This window comes from Gracilinanus agilis, chromosome 3, assembly GCF_016433145.1.
Source record: "Gracilinanus agilis isolate LMUSP501 chromosome 3, AgileGrace, whole genome shotgun sequence".
NCBI classification, from domain to species: Eukaryota; Metazoa; Chordata; class Mammalia; order Didelphimorphia; family Didelphidae; genus Gracilinanus; species Gracilinanus agilis.
This window is the reverse complement of record NC_058132.1, coordinates 111,003,275-111,029,291: the sequence shown is the minus strand read 5'-3', so window position 1 is coordinate 111,029,291 and position 26,017 is coordinate 111,003,275. Positions and strand designations below refer to the sequence as shown.

At 38.3% G+C, this 26,017-nt stretch overlaps 1 protein-coding gene across 2 annotated transcripts in view; it reads left to right on the top strand.

Annotated features, from left to right (window-relative positions):
- The window catches only part of SYTL2 (synaptotagmin like 2), a 105,719-nt gene that overhangs the window by 9,522 nt on the left and 70,180 nt on the right, over positions 1-26,017 (top strand). For both annotated transcript variants that reach the window (XM_044668200.1, XM_044668199.1), the window contains exon 2: positions 17,510-17,661. In XM_044668200.1, coding sequence (XP_044524135.1) covers positions 17,510-17,661 — 152 coding nt within the window. The remainder of the gene's footprint in view (positions 1-17,509; positions 17,662-26,017) is intronic.

The following is a 26,017-nucleotide window of genomic DNA, read 5'->3' as shown; positions in this document are numbered from 1 at the left end:
CAGGACTTCCCATCTGGAGACCTGACTCATAATCCCCTGAGCCACCTAACTATTCCCTGCTGTTACTTTTACTACTTCTATTCCCACTACTACTATTTTTATTCCTATTGCTACTTTTGTTCCTACTATGACTAAAGTACTACTGCTACTGCTGCCACCATTACCAAAGGTCAGACAAGTAGTGAGTGGCAGTGACAAGATCATTTGACTTTAACTCCTTGCTCTTTCCACTACAATTCACTGCTCAGTAAGACCTTTGGCTTGCAAAAATAGAATAAACTGAATGCTTTTGACTCCTACCCTGGATTTATAATCAGGAAGACCTGGGAACAAATCCCATCTCAGCATTTATTAGCTCTGTGACCTAGAACAGGTCATTTCTCTTTGTGATCCTCAGTTTCTTCTTCACATTGTATAATTAGAATTTGCTCCTTAGGACTCCAAATCCCAGCATCCTACTTTTGTTCTCACCTTACATCCTTATGTTTTGGAGATAGAATTTTCTGAGACCTCATCTCTCTCTCTTTTCCTGCTAAAGTGGCTGGGAAGACTTCTCTTTACTCAGGCTTTTACTTTTGTCTTTTTATTTCTTTTACTTCAAGTGATTATTAGTAAATTTTATAAAATATAATAGTTGGAGTTATTGGATATTGATTTTAATCTTACAACATGTACTTTAAATATAGTAATAACAATAACAACTAGTATTTCTAAGGTGCTTTTAAGGTTTCACAAAGAGCTTTGCAAAAATTATCTCATTCATTCCTTACAACAACTATACTAACTCTCAGGTTTGTGAGGCACAAAGGAGAAACTAATAGAAGGTATATTTGAATCTTTTAAATGACAAATAAATGATTTTAATAAATAAATATATTTTATTTTTAAATATTTTTAAAATGAAATTTTAAATAAAATTTATACAATTTATAAATAAAATTTTAGTAAAATTATAAAGAAATAAATCTCATCATTATTATCATTATATGATCTTCTATGTCTATCCAGGGCCAGCAGTGTTGCAGTGAGGGGGGAAATCTATAAACTTACAGGGTTAGTTTCAGTTGTTCTCACTGGTGCCTCCCACCTCAAATGGTGTCAGATGTTGTCATTTCCATTTTCCCCTTGAATATGTCTGATCTTGAGGGCTCCAGCCTGCCCTTCTTCTAACTCCTGTCTGTTTTTCTGTGGTTCAGTATAAATAGATTGGAGGAACCTCTTGGGACATTGTGATATATGATGAAAATGACCTCAAAAATGCATGGCTCCCACTGGAACTGGTCCTTGTATGTGTGGGGAGTGTGTCACCACTGGCACCGGGGAGTCTACAGAGGCAGAAATGCTGTGGTTCCCTTTGCACCCAGAGCTGGCCTGTGGTTTTGAGGGCTTTCTTTCCATCAGCTGCTTCGAAGAGCATATAGGGGTGGAGTATGGGGTGGCCACTGTTGGTGTGGCCCTTGTTTCTTGGCTCTTGTCAACTGAGAAGGAGGCAGGGCTGGCTGAGAAAAGGAGGAGGGTGGAAAAGCAGATGTGATTCAGACTCTGGGTGCCGCCTGGCTACCAGCTGCCAAGCACCTTCTATTGACTCAGGTGTGGTCAGGACAGTTAAGATAAGAATGATGGACTTCACTGAAAGCTGACGAACACCCTTTATGTACCCTGTGGATTCAAAAAACAAATGAACAGCAACTCCCCCCACAAAACCCAGGACGTGTTCCTTGATGGAAGAGAGAGGACTAAACACTGCCTAGGCGTTTATAAAATATGAACCCATGGCCTGGGAGGTGTTTGGGAGACCTGGGTTCTTCTTCAGGCTGTTCCACTAACTTACTGTGGGAATTTGGGCAATAAGCATCTGCTGTGTTCAGGATGGACGAAGTCCTTCCCTCCCTTCAGGTCTCAGTTTCTTCATCTGTAAAATGAGCAAGTTGAAGTAACCGATCCAAAAGATGTCTTCTATTCTCTGATTCAGTGATAAGGATTGGATTAGATGAGCTCTAAGGATCCTTCCATCTATTGGAGTCTGGAATTAGAGTTTAGTATTGCAGCACTTTTCTACCAAAGAATCTGGGGAGTAGGATGCTAATGTTTCTCTTCTGCTGTGTGGGATCAGAACCGTATCTGTTTTTAAAAACAAAACTATTAGACTACTCTGAGAGCAGGAACACTTTCATATGTATTTGTTCATTGAATTTCCAGTATCTTGCGTAATATTCTGAAATATAGGAAATGTTTAATATGCATTTATGGAATCAAATTTGTTACAGAAAATGCTGGTCATTAACATTGGAATCATAGTATCCCAGACTTGGAGACTCAGATGGTTTTGAAGGAGCCACAGCAGATCTGAGTGAGGTCCAAGCATAAGCTGATCATCCCTCTTGGGAGAGAAGGCAAAGGAACTTTTTAAAGGACAGGAAAAGAGCTTCAGTGAGGCAAAAAGAATCTACAATCAAGGAAAGAAGACTTAAGCCTTGCCAGACTATTGGCATGAGGAAGCCAAAAAAAGGAAGGAACAAAGGACAGCTGTACACTCTCTTAAAACCAGATTCCTGAAGAGACAAACAGGATTCACACAGCAAGTTAGTGGAACAGCCTGAAGGAGAACCCAGGTCTTCTGAGCACTTTCCAAGCCTTTGATTCATATCTTGGCAGTCTCTTTTCCTCTCTGTTCCATCTATTTGAACTTAGGAAAATGAGCCTTCCTGTCCCAAGCCTGGTACTTTATGCCCTGTGCCACCTGGGTACTCTAAGAATAGCTACCATTTACATAGCAGTAAATAGAATGCTGGACCCGGAGTCAGGAAGGCCAGAGTTTACATCTAGACTTGCACAATTTACTGGCTGTGGGGGCCCTAGGCTAGTCACTTAACTTCTTTTGGCCTCAGTTTCTTCATTTGTAAAACTGGAATAATAAAAGTACCTATAAAATGAGAATAATAAGAGGACCTAATTTACCCAGTGTTGTTGTGAGGATCAAATAAGATATTAATATTAACACCTTACAAGACTCAAAGTACTATATAAATGCTAGTTGCTAATAATAATAGAGTGGTAGGTTGCCTTGAAGGAGACCTGGATTTGAATTCTACCTAAACTCTTAAAACCTTATGACCCTGGGCAAATCACTCAACCTCTGTGACCTTTAGGCAGCTTCCCTAGGATTTCCCTTCTAAGGGGCCCTGGACCATAGAGTACAATGAAGAGAGTAAGAAGTTCATCCAGGAGCGAAAGATATTATTAATGTTATATGTATATATATATGTGATATAATAATATAATAACAAAAGACACTGGCTGGGTACTAGATGTACAGAGATAAAAAAGAAATAGCTCTTATTCCCTACGATATTAACATTCTATCAAGACATCCCATCCATGCAAAGTTCAAGCCAGTATTTTTGAACAGATATTTTGGTGAAGTGAGAGGAACATTGGTTTTCAAGTCAAAAGACCTAGATTTGAATCTTGGCTCCAATTCTTTTTCGCTCTGTGACTGAGTCAGCCCATTTGATTCCCATTGGCCCTGCCTCATCTGTAAAATGAAGCTATTAATTGCCATATAATCCAACTTCTAGGGTTTTTAGGGATAAGATACTTTGGAAAATACAGAATCAAAATCATAGAATTTGAGAGTTGGAATGGACCTCAGTGGTCTTTTGTGTCAATCCTCATGGTAACATACCCAATGCGGTTATAACCTCTCCTTGAACACCATCAGTAAGAAGGGGACTCATTATCTCCCAAAGCAGCCCATTTCACTTTTGGACAATGGCTGTAAATATTAGTGAAAGATTTATTCTAGTAAATATTAGTAAATTAGTAAAATAAAAAAGTAGTAAAATAATTTTTCCTGACATTAGAGCTATACTGGCTTCTTTGTAGCTTTTACCCATTACTCCTGGTTTTGCCCTCAGGTTATAATTAGGAAAAAAAACGAAACCTTTTCTACAAGATATGCCTTCAGATAACTGAAAACAATGATTGTTTCTCTGCTCCTTCCTCAGGTCTTTCAAATGGTCCTCTTAAGGCATAGATTCAAGACCTTTCACCATTATGGTTTTCCTCCTCTAAGCAGTTTCCAGTTTATCAGTATCTTTCCTAATCTGTGTGCCCAGAACTAAACATAAAATACCAGATGAGGTCCTGATGAGGACAAAGTACCATGGGATTATCATTTTCCTATTGCCTGGAACCAGGTTTCTCTTTTTGCAGTTTAAAGTTATTTTAGCATTTTTGGCCATCACATCCCAATGCTGGCTCAATGATCTTGCAGTCCTTTAACCCTTCGCCTCCCCCAGATCTTTTTCAGAACATTTGCTGTCTAACCATGACTTGTAAAATTCTTTTTTAAACCCATATAAAAATTCAGAACTTCTAGGAGTTATATTTTAATCATTACTGGTAAAAATGAGGGAGGATGTTGTGTGTGTAGTCATATACTTTTTCAAACCTTTACCTTCCATCTTAGAATCAAAGATAAGATTTTGAAAAAATATTAAATAATGATTCTAAGGTAAAGATTAGGCAACTGGGATTAAGTGACTTGCCCAGGGTCACATGGCTAGGAAGTGTCTTGAGGTCAGATTTGAACCCAGGACCTCCTGTCTCTAGACCTGGCTCTCTAGCCACTGAGCCACCTAGTTTTCCCTTTATATACTTCAAACAAACATTTATTAAGTTTCTGTTACTTACACAGCACTGGGCTTAATGTTGTTCAGAGGTGTCACACCTACAGCCTAGTGTTGTGAAGAGATGTCTAACTCCTAGCTGCTTTTTTTTCGAAGTCAAAATGCTTCTGGCTTGGATCTGTTTGTGTCTGAATTTTGACACCATTGTTGTAGAGGGTGCATTTAACCAGAAGATGTTAATAATCTAGGAAACCTCATTTGTTGGCAGTTGCCCCAGATGCTGTACCCGACTTGAAGGAATTTAGCTGTTAGTTTAAAGAGTTAAGCCAAAATGTATACCACTGATAAAAGAAACATCCATGTGTTGTAGAGTTAGTCATGTGGGTACACATCTGCAATAAGGGTCTGCTTCCCTTTTCTGGGGGGCCAGTGGTCCTTCCTGGCCCCCTACTTTACCCCTGGCTGTCCCAAGCCTTCCCTGCCTTCATTGCCACTAGCTTCTCTGGCTAAGGGAGGAGAACGACTTGGCCCTTGCCCTTATGGAACTATTCCCTCCCTGACTCCATTGCTACTAGTTTCCTAGTTGGACTTGTAGAGGAGGTAGATTTAAAAGTGACCGGAGCCTATATTAATGGAAAAAGCATTGGACCCTAGAAGACTTAGATTTGCATCCTAACTTGCCCACTTACTATTTATGTGCCTCAGGGTACAGTGTAAAAATTGGAAAATATACCAATAATTTGGAGAGTATCCCAAGGAGAGAAACCATCATGTTGAAGGGCCTTGAATTTATGCCTTAAGAAGAGTAGTTGAAGTACGTGGGAAAGTTTAGACTGGAAAGAGGGCAGATAAATCTGATAATTTTCAATTATTTGAAGAACTATCTTGTAGAAAAGATATTAGCTTTTTTTCTGAATTAGCACCAGAGGGCAAAACCTATAGACGATGCAGAGGCCAATTTAGACCTAATGTCAGAAAAAACGTTCCACTTTTGCTAATTTTTTATTTTAATAACTTACTCAGTTATATTTACTAATGTTTCCCCTGGGCATGTAACAATGTTTTGGGGCCTCGGATTCCTCATGTTTTAAATACTGTTTTTCTACTTTTCTTTCACAAGACCCTACCACTTGTTAAAGGCTGTGCTTTTTCCTTGAGAGAGGCGAGGGGCTTTGTCTTTATAAGATGTTAAAAAGGCTTACCCTACCCACTGCCACTCCAATACATGCCCTTCCTCTGGCCACATGCAGTTACTGCTACCAATGGCTCTGGCCAGTCTTACATTCCTTTAAAGGGGAAGAAGGATCTTTTGCTGTGGTAACAGGAATTTTAGGAAAGGTCACCAGCTTGGGTCCTTTTGGTGTTACTTAATGTCTCTTTGAGACTAATTGAAACTCCAGGTTATAACCTGAGTGCCAACTATCAGAGGTATGGTGGAAATGGAAAGGAATTTATTCACCCTAAATAAATTCTAGGACAACTAGAGAACTTTCCATTTGAAAGTGGAAGAAGCAAATGAAGAAGATAAAGTAAGACAAAGTAAGACAAAGAAAATAGCTAACTTAAGCTAACTCTATTCTCTTTTAGTTGAGAATGGAGGATGAGTCATTTTGAATGGTTATTGTTGTTCAGTCATATCTGACTCTTTGTGGCCCCATTTGGGGTTTTCTTGACAAAGATATTGGAGTGGTTTTGTTGTGGGAGAAACATACCCAAGTTTATAGCAGAGTTTTACCCCAAGAATGGGAGGCTCAAACCCTGTTCAATCTAGAAGTAAGAAAATAATTTTATTTGAAGAAAAGGTTTAAGGTGGTGAAATAGTCTAATACTTGGTAGAATAGCCTGGGAGTTAGTGAAAGAGCCTTAGACTTGATGGATTGGGGAGGGGGGCTATCTGGAGTTGATGGAATAGAAGTTCTCCAGGTGTGAAGTAACAGCTCCATCTGTAGAGTAGCAGCTCTGGAGCTGGTGGAATAGTAGCTCCAAAGCCCTGGGCTGATGGAGTAGAAGCCTGGGAATTGATGGAGTAGCAGCTCTTGGGGTAAGAGAGTAGTCCCTGGGACTGATGGGATATAGCCCAGTAGGTAATGGAGTAGCAGCCCCAAGTGTGGATCAGGGTTTGCATATTCATTGAGGGCCTGGGAGCTTGTCATCTCCCATTCTAGTGAAATCTCCACCTTTCCCCCAAACCCTGGAAAATGGGCATGGCCAAATTCAGGTGGAAGTGTGTTTTGGGATACACATCATATGTGAATTTGAAGGCACCTGAAAGGGAATAAGGAGCATTTTGTAGATTTGGGGGATTCTTCAGGAATGCCAGAGCCCTTAATGTACATGTCCCATGTTTTCCCAATTGTCTATTTGCCATCAATTGTCAATTTGGGAGAGATCTTGCTACCCTTCTAGAATGGGAACATGGTGAGGGATGGGATATAGCACGGTAGATGACCACTATAGATACTTAATAATGTCTAACAGTTCAAAACTAAAGTAAATATAGAACAATATGAGTAATTAATAATGTAGAGCAGGCACAAAGCTGATGCCCAGGAGAGAACATTACAGAATCTGTACACGTGATGGGTGATACAGAATGGATAACTGATCAACAATATAGATTCTGCAATTCATGTTTGACTAAAACAGACCTTGCAGTTTATGTTTAACTAGTGCTAACAGATAAGAAATACAAGATTTCAGAGTATGAGAGTCCTGTTTCTGTTATCACCCTTCAGTGACCACTGCCCATCTCCATCAGTTTGCCATTTCCTTCTCCAGCTCATTTTAAAGATGAGGAAACTGAGGCAAACAAGGTTAAATCACACAGCTAGTAAGTATCTTAGGCCAGATTTGGACTCAGGTCTTCCTGACTCCAGACCCTGGTGCTCTATCCAATCCACCACCTAGCTGTTCCATTTCTAATCGGAAGACTTGAAATGTATTGATCAGCTCTCAAAGCATGTGGGCCACAGAGAACTCTGAAATAGCCTCACAAAAGAGCAATAAACCACCATGTCCATCCCCTCCCCCAGGAGGGAAAATTTGTAGCCAATAGCAATTTTTTGTTACTTGTTTTGGAGATTTTATCTGCTCCTGTGGTTTCTTTTTGCAGAAGATTTTTATGATGCTCCTCTGTGAGAAAGCATCCATCACTCCCAGTGGAAAGTCTTTGAGCCCTTTTTAAAGTTAGGCTAGGGCAGGCAAACTAATTTCACCTTCCTTAGCCCTACTAGCTAGTACTTGGCCATACAAATTAGCTTGAAGCTTTCATAAGCTTCTAGGAGGCACTTAATGATGCTAGGGGTGGCAGGGCAGAGTCTGAAGATAGGTAGAGCTGGCAACCTTTGCTCTGCATTGCTGCATTAATAGCAAAGTTTTCTTTCCTTAAATTTAGCTATTAGACAAAGGAAGATTGGAGACCAAACAAGGCATTCTTATTATATAAGACCATACAAACATTCTAATAACTTTGACTGTTGTTCTTATAAACAGATGAGTCTCTCTCATACGTGGTCGGTACATGGTCTTCCTGTTTGGGGCTTCTCACCCTCAGAAGGAAATGTGTGCTTGTATAAACATAAACACACTCTCCCATCCCCACACCACCAGCCCCCCACATCTAGCAGACTGACTGCTCTTTAGATGTCTTCAACAGACCACATTTCATGGTTATCCTCAGTTGCCTTTCTCAAAGTCAAGGTCTTCTAAAATGAAGGCTTTTGTCCCTCAAAGTGACTTTAGTGAGATTTTATGTCAGTGCTACTAATATATTCTCAAGTCCAGGTTTCTGGCTAAAATTCACATTGATAGTTTTAAGTTGTGATTACAGTTGGTTAGATGCAGGTTTTTTTTCTCATTTCCCCGTTTCATTGGCTAATTGCCAAAAATAGGAAGCTTTCTTAATTAATAACAAGTCACATTTCTATTTTATTCCACTTAAAAGATTGCAGAAATACTTTCACTGTGGCAAATTTGTGTGGTGAAAATATAATTCTTGTTATCCCCATTTTTTGTATTTGATTGTTCAAGAGTTTCAGTTGTATCTAACTCTTCATACTCCCATTTGGGATTTTTTTGGCAAAAATCCTGGAATGGTTTGCCATTTCCTTCTCTAACTCATTTTATAGATGAGGAACTGAGGCAAACAAGATTAAATCACATAGCTAGTAAGTGTCTGAGGCTGGATTTGAACTCAGGAAGAGGAGTCCTCTTAACTTCAGGCCCAGCTCTACACCACTTAATTGGTCCAGACCCATTTTACAAATCAGGAAATTGGGACCCACAGGAGTGAGCCCCTTCCTTATCATACAGCTAATAAATGTAAAATGAAAAGCGTGAACTAGATGCTCAAAAGCAGTGGTGTCAACCTCAAATAGAAACTGAAAAACCCTGGACCTGTGATTTCTTACTACTGAGGAACTCTCCACATGAAGAGTTATTATTATATTAGGACATTATATATTTTACATATTATATTCCATAGAAGGTTATTAAAATAATCTTATATCTATATAAGAGATTTTCTATATTCTATTTTATTTTTATTTATTTTGTTAAATATTTCCCAGTTACATTTTAATCTGGTCTTGGTAGCATTGAAGGGTATTATAGTTGCAGTTTGTAGGCCCTGGGTTTGACCCCTTTGCTCTGAAAATTCTTCTAGGCCTTAATCTGTTCCTTTGAAAGTGTGTTCAGAAATTATACTCAGATTTTTTTGACTCTAAAGCCTGAGATCTTTTTTCCCCAATTTTTTCTTTTATTTTCTTTATTATGAGTTATCATTCTTATTTATTTTCTTTTTTCAATTGTTTTCTATAGTCTGGATTCCTGAATACAAAGAATAAGATATATATATAAGGGCTTACAGAGTGCCTTTTCACCCAAGAGGCAGATGTGATGGACCATATGCACTTATTCATAACAATGTCTTGGAGAAATGGCCTGATATCATTTATTGGTTAAAATTCAGGTCACTACTATGGGGGCAGCTGGGTAGCTCAGTGGATTGAGAACCAGACCTAGAGACAGGAGGTCCTAGGTTCAAATCTGACCTCAGACACTTCCCAGCTGTGTGACCCTGGGCAAGTCACTTGACCCCCATTGCCTAGCCTTACCACTCTTCTGCCTTGGAGCCAATACACAGTATTGACTCCAAGACAGAAAGTAAGGGTTTCAAAAAAAATTCAGGTCACTACAAATAGATTGAAATAGACATCAATGAAAATCTTTCAAATAATTCAGCTCTACTTGAATTTTTTCTGCAAATTTTTCTTTTCTCTGAGGAGCACAGATTAATTAATCTCTCTGATTAATTCCCTGACTATTATTGCTCCCTATTTTATGTTTATATTTATTTATTTATTTGTTATTTTTCTTGTTTTCTTTTTTCCAATTGTTTTCTATAGTTTGGATTCCTGAGTAAAAAGAATAAGAAATAATTAATAATCAGATCTTATTTTGTTTTCCTTGACCCCATTTTCTAGATGTTGTTAACTAGGCATGCCACAAAAATATATATGGCCCTTGTCTAGTGAACTCAAAGATGGATGGAGAGGAGGGTGATAGTTCTAGAGGAACATATTGGAGCTGGAGGATATAAACTCTTTCAATTTTTCATATGAATGTTTATACTCTGTAGGCTTTTGGGGGTGCCATTATAATGGCTGAAATAAGCAGGTTTGTCTAAGTGACTTCTCATGTGTCTTCCAGGTCTCAATTCTGGAATTCAACCATTGCAACCTCTATAAAGTCCATTTCCCCCATTCCTCCTTCTCCCATCTTTGTGATTCAAATGAAAGCATGTCAGGGGCCATTGTCTTCTAGCAAAGTGCCAATTTTTTGTCTTTGATTCAGTAACTCAAGTATTTGAGAGTCTATTGTATCCTCAGGTGCCTTTCTAACTGCCATTTATTTTGAGTCTGGACCTGTAATTACTTTCTTGCCAGGAGTTTTCCATGTAGAGACTCTCCACCTGGGCAGACTGGCAACACTGGTCATTTGTCATCTTGGAAAGTTACCTGACGGTACCTAGAAACTGGCCCATAGTTACACAACTCAGATGTGTCAGAAGTAGTATTTGAACCTACATCTTCCAGACTCCAAGGCTGGCTCCTTATTCACAGCATCATGCTGACTCTCTAGCTGGTGCCAGTGGGCAACAAAAGAAATAGAAAACACAGCCTGGGCTTTTATTTTTTATTAAAAAAACAAACAAACAAAACAAAACTTTCCTTCCATTGTTGTATCCATACTATATATTAGTTCCAAGACAGAAGAGTGGAAAGAGCTAGGCAGATGGAGTTAAGTGACTTACCCTGAATCACCCAGCTAGGAAGGATGTGAGGTCAGATTTCAGGACCTCCCATCTCTAGGCTTGGCTCTCTATCCACTGAGCCTAGCTGCCCCAAGTCTGAGCCTTTTAACTGAAAAGATAAAACAATTTCAAAGGAAGGCATGCCAGTGTTTCAAGTCTCTCCTTGGAAGCTTAAAAACTGTATCCCCTGAACAAGTCACTAAAATCCCATGAGCCTCAGTTTCCCTCCTCTGTAAAATGGGGGTGATGGCAATGTAATTAGTTGATATGAAATATAGATGGTAATTGTCAATGAATTACTCACATGGCTTTTTTGACTGTAGATCCCATGATCTTACCAGGACATCATGATTCCTTTTTGAGCTGAAGAAACGTGAATGGTTGTAATTAATTCCTCACCTTGTAGGAATGTTGCAAAGGAAGATGCTTATTTTAAAGTTTTGTTGTTGTTGGTCATTTTGGTTGTGTCTGACTCCTTGACTCCATTTGAGGTTTTCTTTGCGGAAATATTAGAGTGGTTTGCCATTTTCTTCTCCAGCTCATTTTACAGATGAGGAAACTGAGGTAAACAGGGTCATATGACTTGCCCAGAGTCACACAGTAGATTTTAATTCAGGTATTCTTGACCCCAGGCCTGGTATTTTATCCATTGTGCCATCTACCTTCCTGCTATAAACTTAAAGAACTGTCAAAATAAACTGTAATAATCATTTTTTTTAGAACAAACAACTGGAGGAAAATGAATTGCAATAGTATGAGGCAGCTATGTATTAACTAGAGGAACTGGTCCTAGAGTCACAAGGACCTGACTTTGAGTTCTGCCTTAGACATTTATTAGCTCTTTGACCCTTGGTAAGTCATTCAACCTTGTATTCCTCAGTTTTTTCAACTATAAAATGGGAATAATAATAATAATAATAATAATAATAATAATAATAATAATAATAAAACCCATTTCCCAGGATTTTGAGATCAATTGAAATGATATCTGTAAAGCACTTTGCAAACTTCAAAACATTATGAAAATTGGGGTAGCTGGATAGCTCAGTGGACTGAGAACCAGGCCTAGAGATAGGAGGTTCTAGGTTTAAATCTGGCCTCAGATATTTCCTAGCTTTGTGACCCTGGACAAGTCATTTAATTCCTATTGCCTAGTCCTTACCTTCCTTGCCTTGCAACCAATATACAGCATATGTCTAAAATGAAAAATAAATGTTCAAAGAAAAAAAACTATGCAAATGTCATTATTCTTATTTAACACTATTTGGAAGTTCAATAGGTGGTCTTAGAAGGAAGAAATAGATGAGTATATGCTGTAGATATTACTTTTAATTACTATTTAATTACTATTAAGGGAGAGCAAGAGTGCTGGGCTTGGAGTCAGGAAATCTGAGTTCACATCTTATATCAGACAATTGATTAGCTGTGACCCTGGGCAGGTCACTTAAACTCTCAGCCTCAGTTTCCTCAACAATAAAATGAAGAATTGATCTTGATGTCCTCTAATGGCCCTTCCAACTTTAGATCTATTATTTATTTATTTATTTATTTATTTATTTATTTATTTATTTGTTTGTTTGTTTATTTATTTTTTTGAACCCTTGTACTTCGGTGCATTGTCTCATAGGTGGAAGATTGGTAAGGGTGGGCAATGGGGGTCAAGTGACTTGCCCAGGGTCACACAGCTGGGAAGTGTCTGAGGCCGGGTTTGAACCTAGGACCTCCTGTCTCTAGGCCTATAATTTATTTTTAATTGAAAAATTTCAATTAATTAATTAAGAATATTTTTCCATGGTTACATGATTCATGTTCTTTCCCTCCCCCCCACCTCCAGCCAATGTGCATTTCCACTGGGTTTTACATGTATCATTATAGATCTATAATTTCTAAGGATCTTTATCCTTGTGAATTTTATAGTTCGAGTGTATATATGAAATCTTCCAGTGAATCCTGGAATTGGAAGAGACATTAAACATCATCCAGATAAATTGTTTCTTCCAAAATAATGGAGAAAAGGGGAGGAGAAAAGATTGTTTTATTAAATTTAGGATTGGAAGCCATTTGGGAGAAAAAGTCATGCTCCTGTTTAACAACATTTTGCCTCTTTCCTTCTCCATTAACATAAACAAACAAGAAACCCAAAACCTTTTTCTTGTGTACAATGACTAAGAATTCTGAGGAACCAGATGCTGCCCAGCAGTCACGAGTTTTGTGAGTTTCATTCTCATGGTTCATATACTTTTGTCCTTATAATCACTATATATTTATCTTGGGTTTGACAGAAGTTTAGGATTGAAGCTGACCAACATTTGGATGAGAGTCCCTTCAAAAATCCCTTTTAGGAAAGAGGATAAAATGGAGGGCAGTGGGGTGTTAGGCAGTTAATGCATGATGCTACAATGCTGAAGTCATTCTGTTTGTTTTTTAACTTTACCTTCTATCTAAGAATTAATTCTATTTATTTTTATTTTTTAATTTTAATTTTATTTTGAATATCTTCCCATAATTACATGTTTCATGTTCTTTCCCTTTCCCCCAAACCCCACCCCCTGTAGCTGACACACAATCCCGCTGGGTTTTACATGAATCAGTGATTAAGACCTAATTCCATATTATTGATAGTTGGACTAGAGTTATCATTTAGCATCTATCTTCCCAATAATATCCCCATCAACCCATATGTTCAAACAGTTGTTTTTCATCTGTGTTTTTACTCCCACAGATTTCTTCTGAATGTTGCTAGTTTTCTTTCTTATAAGTCATTCAATCTTGCTCTGGATCCTTGCGTTGCTTTTAATAGAGAAGTCTGTTATGTTCAATTGTACCACAGTGTATCAGTTTCTGTGTACAATGTTCTCCTGATTCTGCTCCTTTCACCCTGCATCAATTCCTGGAGGTCGTTCCAGTTCACATGGAATTCCTCCACTTAAGAATTAATTCTAAGTATTGGTTCTAAGGCAGAAGAGTAGTAAGGGCTAGGCAATGGGGGTTAAGTGACTTATCCAGGATCATACAACTGGGAAGTGTCTGAAATCAAATTTGAACCCAGGACCTCCTGACTCCAGGTCTGGCACTCTATCCACTGAACTATTCAGCTGCCTCTTGAGCCGGGGAGTTCTGAGCTGCAGTAGGGCTCAAGGCAATCAAAGGTCCTCACTAAAGCTCGTAGCAATATGCTGTGCTCCTGGGAGCAGAGGGCCACCAGGCTGCCTAAGGAGGAGTAAACTGATCCAGGTCAGAAAAATGGAGTAGGTTAAAGCTTTCTTGCTGATCAGTATTGAAATGGGTCTGTGTGTAGTTACTGTGCTTCCTTCCCAGGTGAGATAGGGAAATCTCTCAAAATAAAACAAAAAATCAGATGAATGGATGGATGGATAGATATTGGAGATGGATAGATAAATATGAATAGAGAGATTGGTGGATAGATATTTTGATAGATATGAATTGATAGAAATAGATAGATGTGGATTGCTATAAACAGACAGATAGATGGATAGATGGATCGACAGACAGACAGATAGATAGATGGATGGATGAATAAATGAATAAAGATAGCCTTATTTTTTTAGGCTGCTTTGCTAACATGTTAATTCATATCAAGCTTGAAAGTCCACTAAAATATCTAGCTCTTTTCTTCACCTCTGAGGTAAGTTCACCCCTTTTCTCCTATCCTTTACTTGACTTCTTTAATTTTTTTAAATGTAAATATAGGACTTTCCATTTTTTAGTTTCAGCTTGAATTGTTCCAGTCTGCCTGGAACTATTTGAAGGCTGACTTCTATCCAAAGTGTTAGCTAGCTCTTCTTGTTTGATTATGGAGACTATGGTGAGAGTGTCCAGGAGGTAAGCAAAGACAGCAACAGATATTTGGATAAGGTGATACAATTAGAAACTTCAAAGAAAAGGGAGGTTCACCAGTGATGATGAAAGCAAAACAAAGGATCTAGACTCTAGTCCAATTCAACAAGGACTTACTAAGTGATTACTTTATGCAAGGTACTGAGCTAAACTCCATGGACATAAACAGAAAAAAGTGTCTACCTTTGGGGAGCCTTGCATTCTAAAGGGAGTTCAGAGTGGAATACAATAATATTTAATTTAATACAGTAATTTAAGAAAGTGCAAGAGATCACTAGCAACACTAGTAGAAGATCAAAAAAGACTGACTTCCAGGCTTCCTGTAGATGATGACAAGTGAGATGAGCCTTGAAGGAAGCTAGGTATATTTTAAAAGCAGCAAATGATGAGATGGGAGCACATTTCGAGCACGGGGAAACAGCTGAAGCAAAGGAGAAAGGAATAGTGTGTTCAGGAAGCAGTTTGACTAGAGGGTACATCATATGAAGCTAACTGCAATGTCTAATAATCCTGAAAAGGGAAGCAGCAACCAATCTGCAAAGGTCTTTAGATGCCAAGCTGAAGAATTTATATTTTACCCTAGAAGCAATAGAAAACATCTAAAACTTCTTGTGCAGAGGGTTAACATGATTAGACATATATGCTTTAGAAAGAAGTGGCAGCAGGGAGCTGGGATACACTAACTTCCCCTATACACTGACTTCCCCTCTAGACCCTAGGGATGGAGAAACAGGAAATGGGAACAATCCTTCTTTAAAAGTGACCACTAGGTCCTGTGGGAAAACCAGATTTCAATTTATGTGAAGGAGTAGAAAAACTATTTAGGGGAAGAAACTGAGGATAATCTGAGTTCAAACCTTCCCTCTGATGCTTACTATGATGGGAAGGTATTTAACCTGTCTCTGTTTCTAGATCTGTAAAACAAAATTACATTACAAGGGTAGAGTGAGGTAAAGAATATAAAGTGCTTTGCAAACCTTAAAGAAGCTTGCCACAATACACACACACCAGTTGTTATTTTTATAATTTGTCCAAGACTATGATTTCATCCAGGTAGCATACTTTCAGTGTTTCCCCATTATAATCTACCTTCAATTCAACTGTAAAATTAATATTTTTATTGCACAACTCTGACCACATTGCCACCATCTTCAGTAAACTTTAGTGGTTCCCTCTGACCTCCACTATCAAATAGAAAAAACTTCTGTTTGATATTCAAAGACCTTCATTACCTGGCCCTCTCCTACCTTTTCTAGTCTTCTTATATTTTACTCTCCCTAATTACTCTCCCTAATTACCCTAATTACACTGTAACATCCAGTTACAGTGGCCTCCTTTGATGTTCTTCAAACAAGACATTCCATCTCCAGACTCCATACATTTTCATAGGCTCCATTCCTAGAATATTCTCTCCCCCCCCCCCATCCCAATCTCCTGGCTTCCCTGACTTTCTAGGTAAAATGTCACCTTCTACAGGAAGAATTTCCTGACTCTCTTTAACGCTAGCACTTTCCCTCTGGTGATTATCTCTAATTTATTATGTTTATACCTTGTGTGTGTTGTTTATTCTGTTCTCTGACAACTGGGACTGCCTTTTGCCTTTCTTTGCATCGGCTCCATACAGTACCTAGAACCTAGTAGGGGCTTCATAAATGGTTAGCAATCGAATGAATGACTAGAAATTTTCCTTATTAACAAAGACAAGTAACTCATCTGAAGTTTATTATCTTAGAAAGTGACTTGCTTATGGTCACCCGGCTATTACTATATTAGTGGAGTAGAACTCGAACCCCAAGTCTTCTTGGCTCCAAGGCTGACCTGCTATTCACAACGTCCAATTCTCTCTACTATAATCATTTTTATTAATGGAAATAAAGAAGGGGAGAGTGTGGGAAGGGTTGGCATGAGTTATTGGGACATGTGGGTGACAAGGATTAGGGTTAAGAGACGAGTAGAGATGAGTTAGATGTTTGTGTTTTCCATGGGGAAGGGAAGAACAGGCAACTGTTATTATTGGAGAAGCTTATGGTTCCATTTACAAACTTGATGTAATGGCATTCTTTGACTTCTGGATGGACTCATTGAAAGCTCCTTCTGAGTTTTGAGGGAAAATAAGGCTTTGCTCAAAACTTAGTATCCAGCATGGGAGGAGACAGAAGAGTGAGGGAAGGGGGTTGAGTACTAGCCCCAGGCAAAATCATAAAGTAGGACAAGCTTACCTTCAGTACTTTCAGCTTGCCTTACCCCTATTTTTCCCTTCTAGTGCTAGGCACTGAATCTAGTATTTCTTTTCTCTCAAAAGCTGATCTCAGACAGCAGTCTTGAGATACTCATTCACACCAGAATGTAAAAATGCCTCATCTGGCCTTAATATGTTACTCTTCCCCCAGGGATTTTTGTTTTTAGAGGGGACGTGAAGTTTCAAGCCAGAGAAAAGAATCTCTGTTTCTGGAATTTCAGGGATCATGGATGATGGGAACTTTGAATTTTTAAGAATCTTGGCTCTGGTTTCCTTAACTTTTGGTCAAACGGGGGCAAACATTTATTTATGAGACGTCTGGACAGTTTGTGGGACCATCTGAGAGATTGGATCCTGTATGTCTGGGTGGGGTATTTTTATTTTTATTTAAACAGTAGCACAATGAAGTCATTTATCCAGTGTGCACCCTTGACCAAGTGAAACCTTGTTCCCCCCTTCTTTTTCCAGACATTTGCCTGAAAAAATTAAAGATGACCAACAACTGAAGAATATGAGTGGCCAATGGTTTTATGAAGCTAAGTCCAAGAGACACAGAGATAAAATCCATGGAGCAGACATAATTCGGGAATCGATGAGAAAAAAGAAACCACAAATAATTGGTGAGTTAATATTTTGATTACCTACCTTGTATTTGGGAGGATAAGAAGGAAAAGTATGAGGCCATGAGGGCAAGGAAAGGGTTTAGAAGAACAGGTAAGGTTTATATTTGAAGTATTCTGAGATTGCAGCTAAGTGATTCTGTTGAACAAAATGTTTTATGATCTAAGATTATGGACCTAAGATTCAAACTCATTTAGGCCTCTTACATTAATCTCTTTAGACCAGGTGTTCTTAACTTGGGGTCTTGGAATTTGAATTAAAAATGTTTTTGTTAATCACATTTTAATATAATTGATTTCCTTTGCAATCTTATTCATAATTGATGTATTTAAAATTATTCTTAGAATAGTTATTATTTACTAGACTTAAAGGGATAAGAGGGAGTGTTATAAAAAAATGTTGGTTTTTTTCAGCCAGGCCTAAAATCCCTGTAAATGCCTGTAATCCCTGCTGTTTGAGAGGTGAGATTGGTGGATTTTTAAAGATCAGCTTCCATAGGCTAAGCTGATAGGTTCCACATTAAGTTTAGCATTAATATGATGAACTTTGGGAGGTTGCCTAAGGAGGGGTAACTGGATCCAGGTTGGAAATAGCAGGTCAAAATTTCTGTGCTGGTCCAAGAGAGTTTGGCCCATCATTAGCTCCTGAACATCCAGTCTCAGCTAGAGAGGGACAGCCAAGCTTCAAATTAAGCAAACAGAAAGCAATTCTCATTTAGATGAAATGTGGGCTGGCTGGCTAAGTTTATATTTATATCTATATCTATATCTGTATCTATAGAGAGACAGACAGACAGACAGAGGGAGAGAGAGAGAGAGAGAGAGAGAGAGAGAGAGAGAGAGAGAGAGAGAGAGAGAGAGAGAGAGAGAGAAGGAATATAAAAGGCCACATATTACACCTGAAAGAGGATTGACTCTAGAGTCATAGGACCTGGGTTCAAAGGCCCTATTCTTGACACTATCTCTATGATCTTGAACAATTACTTAATTTCTCTAGCCTTCATTTTTCTCATCTGTAAAATAAGGGAGTTGGAAAGCTAGCCTCTGAGGTCCCATCTGGTTCAGTAAGCCTGCGAATCAAGATTCTATGGCAATAAATTGAGATATGTTTAAGTTAAAGCTGTAGATATCTGCAGCCCCCTCCATCTCTGAAAGACTTTAAGTGGGAACTGGTATGTATGTCTTTTATTTTCTATCATTGGATGCTGGGAGAAGACAATGGGCATTGCTGGAAAGAATAATGTACTGGGAGTCAGAATATAAGAGTTCTAAACCAAGTTCTGCCAATAATAAACTATATGATCTTTGACAAATTACTAGATCCTTATGTGCCTCTGTCAAATGATAGCCCTAAGATTCTATGGGGCTAAAGAGAAATGAACATCTCTCTCCATACCCAACTTGCATTTTGTTTTACCAGAGAGTCCAGAACTGAATAAGAAGATCTTGGTGATTTAGATAGCACTGAGAAATCATGTAGTAGCTTTAATTATTTAAACTGCTTGCTGCTACAGTATGCCAATATTTTCTCAATGATGGTCCCTCACCATCTCTGATCTGCTCTATTATAATAGCCTCCTACTTGGTCTTCCTCTCTTCAGTCTTTTTCTTCTCCAATCCATTCTCCACATGATTACCAAGGTCATGTTTCTGAGGTACAGGTCTACCATGCCATTTCTCCACTCTTTGCTGTTGTTGAGTCCTTCATTTAGGTTTGACTCTTCCTAACCTGTGAACCGTAGCACAACAGTGTTGTCCATGGGGTTTTCTTGGCAAAGATATTGAAGTGGTCCGTCATTTCCTTCTCCAACAGATTAAGTCAAACAGAGATTAAGTGAGTTGCCCAGTTCTTTGATTTGAATTCATGTCTTCCTGACTCTAACCCAATGCTCTATCCACTTATCTACCTAACTGTCTCCTTAACCAACTCTAATGGTTCCCCATTACTTTTAGGATTAAGGACAAATTCCTCTGCTTGGCATTTAAAGCCCTTTGCAACCTGGCTCCATTCTACCTTTCAAGACTTATTGCTCATTATTTCCCTTGGTATTCTTAACCTAGTCAAATTGGCCTTCACACATGGTATCGCATTTCCTATCTCCATACCTTCCCACAGATTCTTTTCTAGCCAGAATGTTTCTTCCTCACTTTTACCTCTAAGAATTCTTAGTTTTCTTTAAAACTCAGAAGCTATAAAATTCATTTATTCATAAATCCATCTAACAAGCATTTATTAAGTGGAGACTCTGTTAGATATTGGGAGAGCTATAGTTTATATAAGACATGGTCTTTGCTCTTATGGAGTTCATAGCCTCATATGAAGATAGGAAAAATGCATAGATAGCTTCAATATCCCATACTATATAAGTTTATTAGAGAATTCTAAGCAATATGTGATGTCAAATAATATTCAACTATTCCTAAAATAAGGTTAGTCTCTAAGTCACTGGGCCCTAATTGTGGCAAAAACAAGAAAGAGACTTCTGAAATTAAATGGAGCATTGTAATATAATTTTGTTGAGGCTGCTGTTGAACGGAAAAATAAAAAAGCCTGCTCAGATTTGGATAAAGCCTCTTGACTTACATCAGCATCTCTGAAATTAGAGACAAGAGGAGTAGGCAGGTAAGGCATGATGCAGTGTCCTGGAGGATAGGAGTGAAAGAGGGGAGAATAGCACAGTGAGGGACATTTTTAATGTGATTTTTAAATAAATGCACATATTTTAATGACAGAAAATTCTGTTCTGTATGGCCAATAGATATTTATGTAGTGATATGTCAAGTGGTGTGTGTTCCAGTAGACTGCTCAAAGCCTCAGATGGACAATAATGCACAAAAGGCATAATTTTTCAACTTTGCCTAGGGCATCCAAGCCTTATCCCTGATTTGCCTGAAACTTGCCCAGAGCTAAACACAACCTGTGCCCAGGCAGTGCCAACCCCCTTCTATTTCCCCATAGATCACAGTAGCCCCAGGAACTGACATTCTAAATTAGAGAAAATGAGTTACTAAATGCCTAGGGAACACAGTCCAGTGGGCAGCAAAGTACCAAAACTACACTGCCTTGTTTTCCCCCAAAGTCACCCTCTCTGGTTGAATTAAATCCAATAAGCAGATTGCTATGGATGGTGGAATCTGTCAAGGTGGTCTTTTGCATTTATTCTAAGCAGGGAGGAAAAAAGTAGGTAGAAAAGCAAAATGATCTGTCTTCCTAACTCAGAGGAGAATTTTCAAGTATAATGAAATCTATAATCTACTGGTGCTGTCCTCTACTACAAGGGTTCTTAACTTTTTTAGGTCATGGATCCCTTTTGGCAGTCAGTCTGGTGAAGCCTAGGGACCCCTTCTTCGAATCATGTTTTTAAATGCATAAAATAGATTATATAATATTATGAGGGAAACCATTTACACTGAGATAAAAGTTACCAAAATATTTTTAAAACAAGTAGACTGCTTCCCCAAAATCTATCCAAAGACCTTTTTAGAGTCCGTGAATTCCGGAAGAACTCCTGCTTGTGTCATAGCATCGTAGACTTAAAGGGACATAAGAAGTCATTAACTCCAACCCTTTAATTTTACAGATAAGTAAACTAATTTATAGAGGTTAAAAGGTCAAGAATCACAGAGTTGGAAGGGTCCTAAGAGGGCATTGAATTCAACCTTGTCCTTTTATGGATAAGAAAAGGCCCCATTGGTGGCTCAGTGGATTAAGAGCCAGGCCTAGAGACAAGAGGTCCTAGGTTCAAATCTGGCCTCAGACACTTCCTAGCTGTGTGACCCTGGGTAAGTCACTTAACACCTATTGCCCAGCCCTTACCACTCTTCTGCCTTGGAACTGATACAGAGTATTGATTCTAAGATGGAAGGTAAGGGTTTAAGAAAATGAAAAAGAAAAAGAAAACGGCCAAATGTAAGCTATAACAGACTATTTATTGCTGGGGATGGGGAGAAAATAGGAATTTTTAAATGTCAAAAAACAATTGTCAAAAAACAACAATTGTCAAAAACTGTTTCTACATGTAACTGAAAAAATAAAAACATCAAAAAATGTAATTAGGAAATATTTAACAAAATAAAAATACAATTGACTGAAAAGGAAGGAATGAAGAGAGGAAGGAGGGAAGGCAGACCCAGAGAAGTCACACAGCTAAAATGTTTCAGAAATGAGGGACGTTTTCTGCTGTCCATTTTGTTATTTTTTGTCTTTCATTCACACCATAAACAGGAAACTTACAGAGATCCTAAGGGAGGCTAGAGGCCTTGTAATCCACAAAATAGTTTTGTTTCCTTTTTTTCCATTATGTTTATTAGTAAAACAGCTTGTCTCCTCTGTCATTGCTTAGGTCTCCTCCATTCTTAGAAAACCTTTTACAGCTGACTGCTTTTCCAATATCATTCTATATTGGGTCTCCTAGAAAGAGTTTTATCTCCTTTTTGCTTCCATTTCCTCACCTGCATTTACTCCTCAGCCCCTAGCATCCTAGGTTCTCACCCCATCCTGTAGTTGTTTTAAGGTTATTAATAATTCTTTAATTGCTAAAGCCAGAGGCCATCTTGATCTTCTAACTGACTTCTCTGCAGCTTTTGGGGCTGTTTTATCTCCTGCTCTCACCTCTTAGATACTCTCTCCTCCTTTAGCTACTTTGACATTAATCTCTTGTGGTTCTCCTTCTACTGGTCTAATTCCATCTGTCTCCTTTACTGTATTATCATCCACTTCCCACCGACAATTCATGGACATTCCCTAAGGCTTGGCTCTGTCTACCTTCTCCACACTCATTCAATTGATCTCATCAGATTTTAGGAATTCAAGTATACATATGCAGTGATTCCCAGATCTATATATCTAGCTTTATTTTCTCTCCTGTACTGTAGTCCAATCATGTATCCACTGCCTTTTGGCTATCTCTTCCTGGATGATCCACTGGCATGCCAAGGACAACCTGTCCAAAACAATATTATCTCCCCTGCCCAAAAGAAAACCCATTCTTCTGTCCTATTTTCCTATTTTTTTAAAGCCTTTACTTTTCATCTTAGAATCAATCCTAAGTTTTGGTTCCTAGGCAGAAGAGTGGTAAGAGCTAGACAATGGGGGTTAAGTGACTTGTCCAGGATCACACAGCTAGGAAGTGCCTGAGGCCAAATTTGATGCCAGGACCTCCTGTCTCCAAGCCTGGCTCTCTATCTACTGAGCCATCTAACTGCCCCCTTTCTGTTCCTTTTTGAAGGTGCCACCAAATTTCTGGTCATTCAGGTTCTCATCTTGGAGTCACCCTTGACTTTTCTTGCTTCCCATACTCAGTAGCATATTCTCAGAACTGTTGCTCTGCTTTTTATAGCATTGGTCAATCCTCTTCTTTTCAATCATATTGCCACTACCCTAATATTTACTTTGTGTATATTTCATATATATTTAAATAGGTACAAGTTGCTTCCCCGGTAGAATGTAATCTCCTTGAGGGCAGAGGTTGTTTCTATTTTTGTCTCTGTATCCCCAGTGCCTTGCACAGTAGAGATCAGGAATTCTTAACTTGTTTGTAATGAATCTCTTTGGCAGACTGGTGGATCCATTCTCAGAATAATGTTTTTTAAGTGCATAAAATAGGATTAGAAAGGAAACTGATTATATTGAAATAGTTAATTAAAAAAAATTTAAGCCAAGTTGCATGACCCCAGATTAAGAATTAAATGCTTTGATTGCACAAATAAAATCTATATCAGAATAATCATTAAAGGTGGGAGTGAGGGAGAGAATTTGGATCTTAAAGTAAAGAAAATGCCAAAAATTGTCTCTACATGTAATTGGGGGGGAGGGGAATAAAATACTATTTAGAAAAGAGAATTAAATGCTGGTTGATTTAATGATCACACAACTAATGAGTGTTTGAACTGAAATTCAAGTCATCTGAATCCCAGATTCCAGAGTTGGAACAGATCATTAAAAATAATGATGATGATGATAGCTAGCATTTATATTTTTGTTGTGATGTTGTTTAGTAGTTTCAGTCATTTGGATTCTTTGTGATCCCATTTGGGGTTTTCTTGGCAGAGACACTGAAGTGGTTTGCCTTTCCTTCTGAAGCTCATTTTACAAATGAGGAAACGGAGGCAAACAGGGTTAAGTGACATGTCCAGGGTCACACAGCTATTAAACATCTGAGGTTGGATTTTAATTCACATCTTCCTGACTTCCAGCCCAGTACTCTTTGCCCAATATGCCATCTTGCTGCTTCTAGCACTTATATAGTGCTTACTGTTACATACCAGGCACTGTGCTAAGTGCTTTACTAATATCATCTCATTTTTGTTTTACAATAATCCTGGAAAGTAGGTACTATCATTATTCCAATTCTATAGATGAGGAAACTGAGCCAAACAGAGGTCAAGTTACTTGCTCTAGGTCACACAGCTTTCAGAGGCCAGATTTCAACTCATGTCTTCCTGACTCCAGACCAAGGAGTGAACGCACTTTGCCACCTAAGGTCTTTCTCCTTAGCTCATACATTTCCTTGATACTTAGCTTTTGCAGAATCTAAAGTATTCTTTTCCAGATGTTTCAGAACCTGAACAGATAAGTCTGGAACCTGGACATTTTGCTGAATCTGGTTTAGGAACTAGAAAGAATGATGTGGAAGAAATTGACCTCTATTTCCCTTTCAGCTCTTTCTCTTAAGAAGTGTGTTTTGATTCCCAACATCTCTTCCTTGCCCGTCTAAAATTTCTGCAAACTTTGGGCTGCAGCAGAATTTTGCTGGCTGTTTTTCTTCAGGGCTGAGAACTTGATTTGAGCCTTTAGCTTCAGCCAGTCCCCAGCGTCCTCGTGAGACCTGGCTCATTAGGACAAACATATGACTGCCATAGAGATTAATGGGAGCTTGTCACTGACGCTGTGGAGGAACCATTAATGAATGTCTCAGAATACATGATGGGACGGACGGTACCTCCTCTTTGCTGTTTGGTGAGCCTTGAGCAGACTTTTCTCCTATTTGTCAGAGCCTCTGTTTTCCTTTGGGATTATATTGGGAAAATGTTTTGAAAGCCTTAGATGAAAGGCTCCCAAGAGGTGTGTGGCTTCATTACTCTCTTGTAATGGCAAGCCATTAGCCGTTTCTTCTGTATTATCTTCAATCTCTCATCCTCTTCTGTTTAGACTTTTCCTTTGAATCTTTTATATTAGAGTTCCTATTACAGATGTGGATGTTTATTTTGTTTTCCTACTCTTCAATTCATTCAACATTTATTAAATGCTTACTGTATATCAGGCACTGTGGGGAACAAAAACTTAAATAAGGCATGCTTCTTTCCATCTTAGAATTTAGGAAAGGTGGCACATACAGTAGGAGTTTGTTTTATGCAAACTCAACATACATGAATTCAGAAATGTGTGACTGGTAATTGAGAAAAATGAAGGCAGAAAAATACTTTAAATAAAACATTTTAATTATATGATAAATCTGAGCCATTTTGCTAAGTGGCAGTTCACCCAATCACACTAATTCTTGCTGTGGGAAGCTTTAGTGTGACTATATAAATTGTGTGTGCATATATATATATATATATGTACATATATATACACATACACATTCACAATTTATTATAAAATGATATATATATATGTAGGTATAAATAATATAAATAAAATATATGTGTTTATAGATAAATAATATATACAATAATAAAGTAAATACATTTTTATTATAAAATATTTTATATATATTTATTTTAACCTTTACCTTCTGTCTTAGTAACAACTCTAAGATGGAAGATCAAAGGCTAGGCAAACCAGATTGAGTGACTTGCCCAGGGTCAGATGGCTAGGAAGTATCTGAATCTAGATTTAATCCCATGCTCTCTGGACTCCAGGCTTTGGTACTCCATCCCCCGAGCCACCTAGCTGCCCCAAGTCATTACACTGTTTTGCGCCAAACATTAGCTCCTGCATCATTCTTTGTCCAGTGGTCTGGCTTACAAACACATGACTTTGCAAAAGCCAAGTACCATGGAAATGTAGGAGCTAAAGAGAAAGACTTTAGGTGTCCCAGTGCATGCAGCCTTGGTCTGGAGTCAGGAAGACTTGAGCTGAAATCTGGCCTCAGATACTTAATAGCTGTGTGACCTAGAGCAATAACTGTGTCAGAGCAGTTCTCTTTGTTTCATTAATGCTATTTAGTATATTAATGGCCCCCAAAGTACAAGAGTAGTGTTGATGGTAGCTCTGATAAACCTAAGAACAGTTGTAAAGTTTGTATATTTGTATAAGAAATACTTATTAAATTGTGAAGTTCACTATTGTATATAATTTTCAGTTTTAGCAAAAGATCTTCGAATGTGTTGGTTACAGAAAAATGATGTCCTG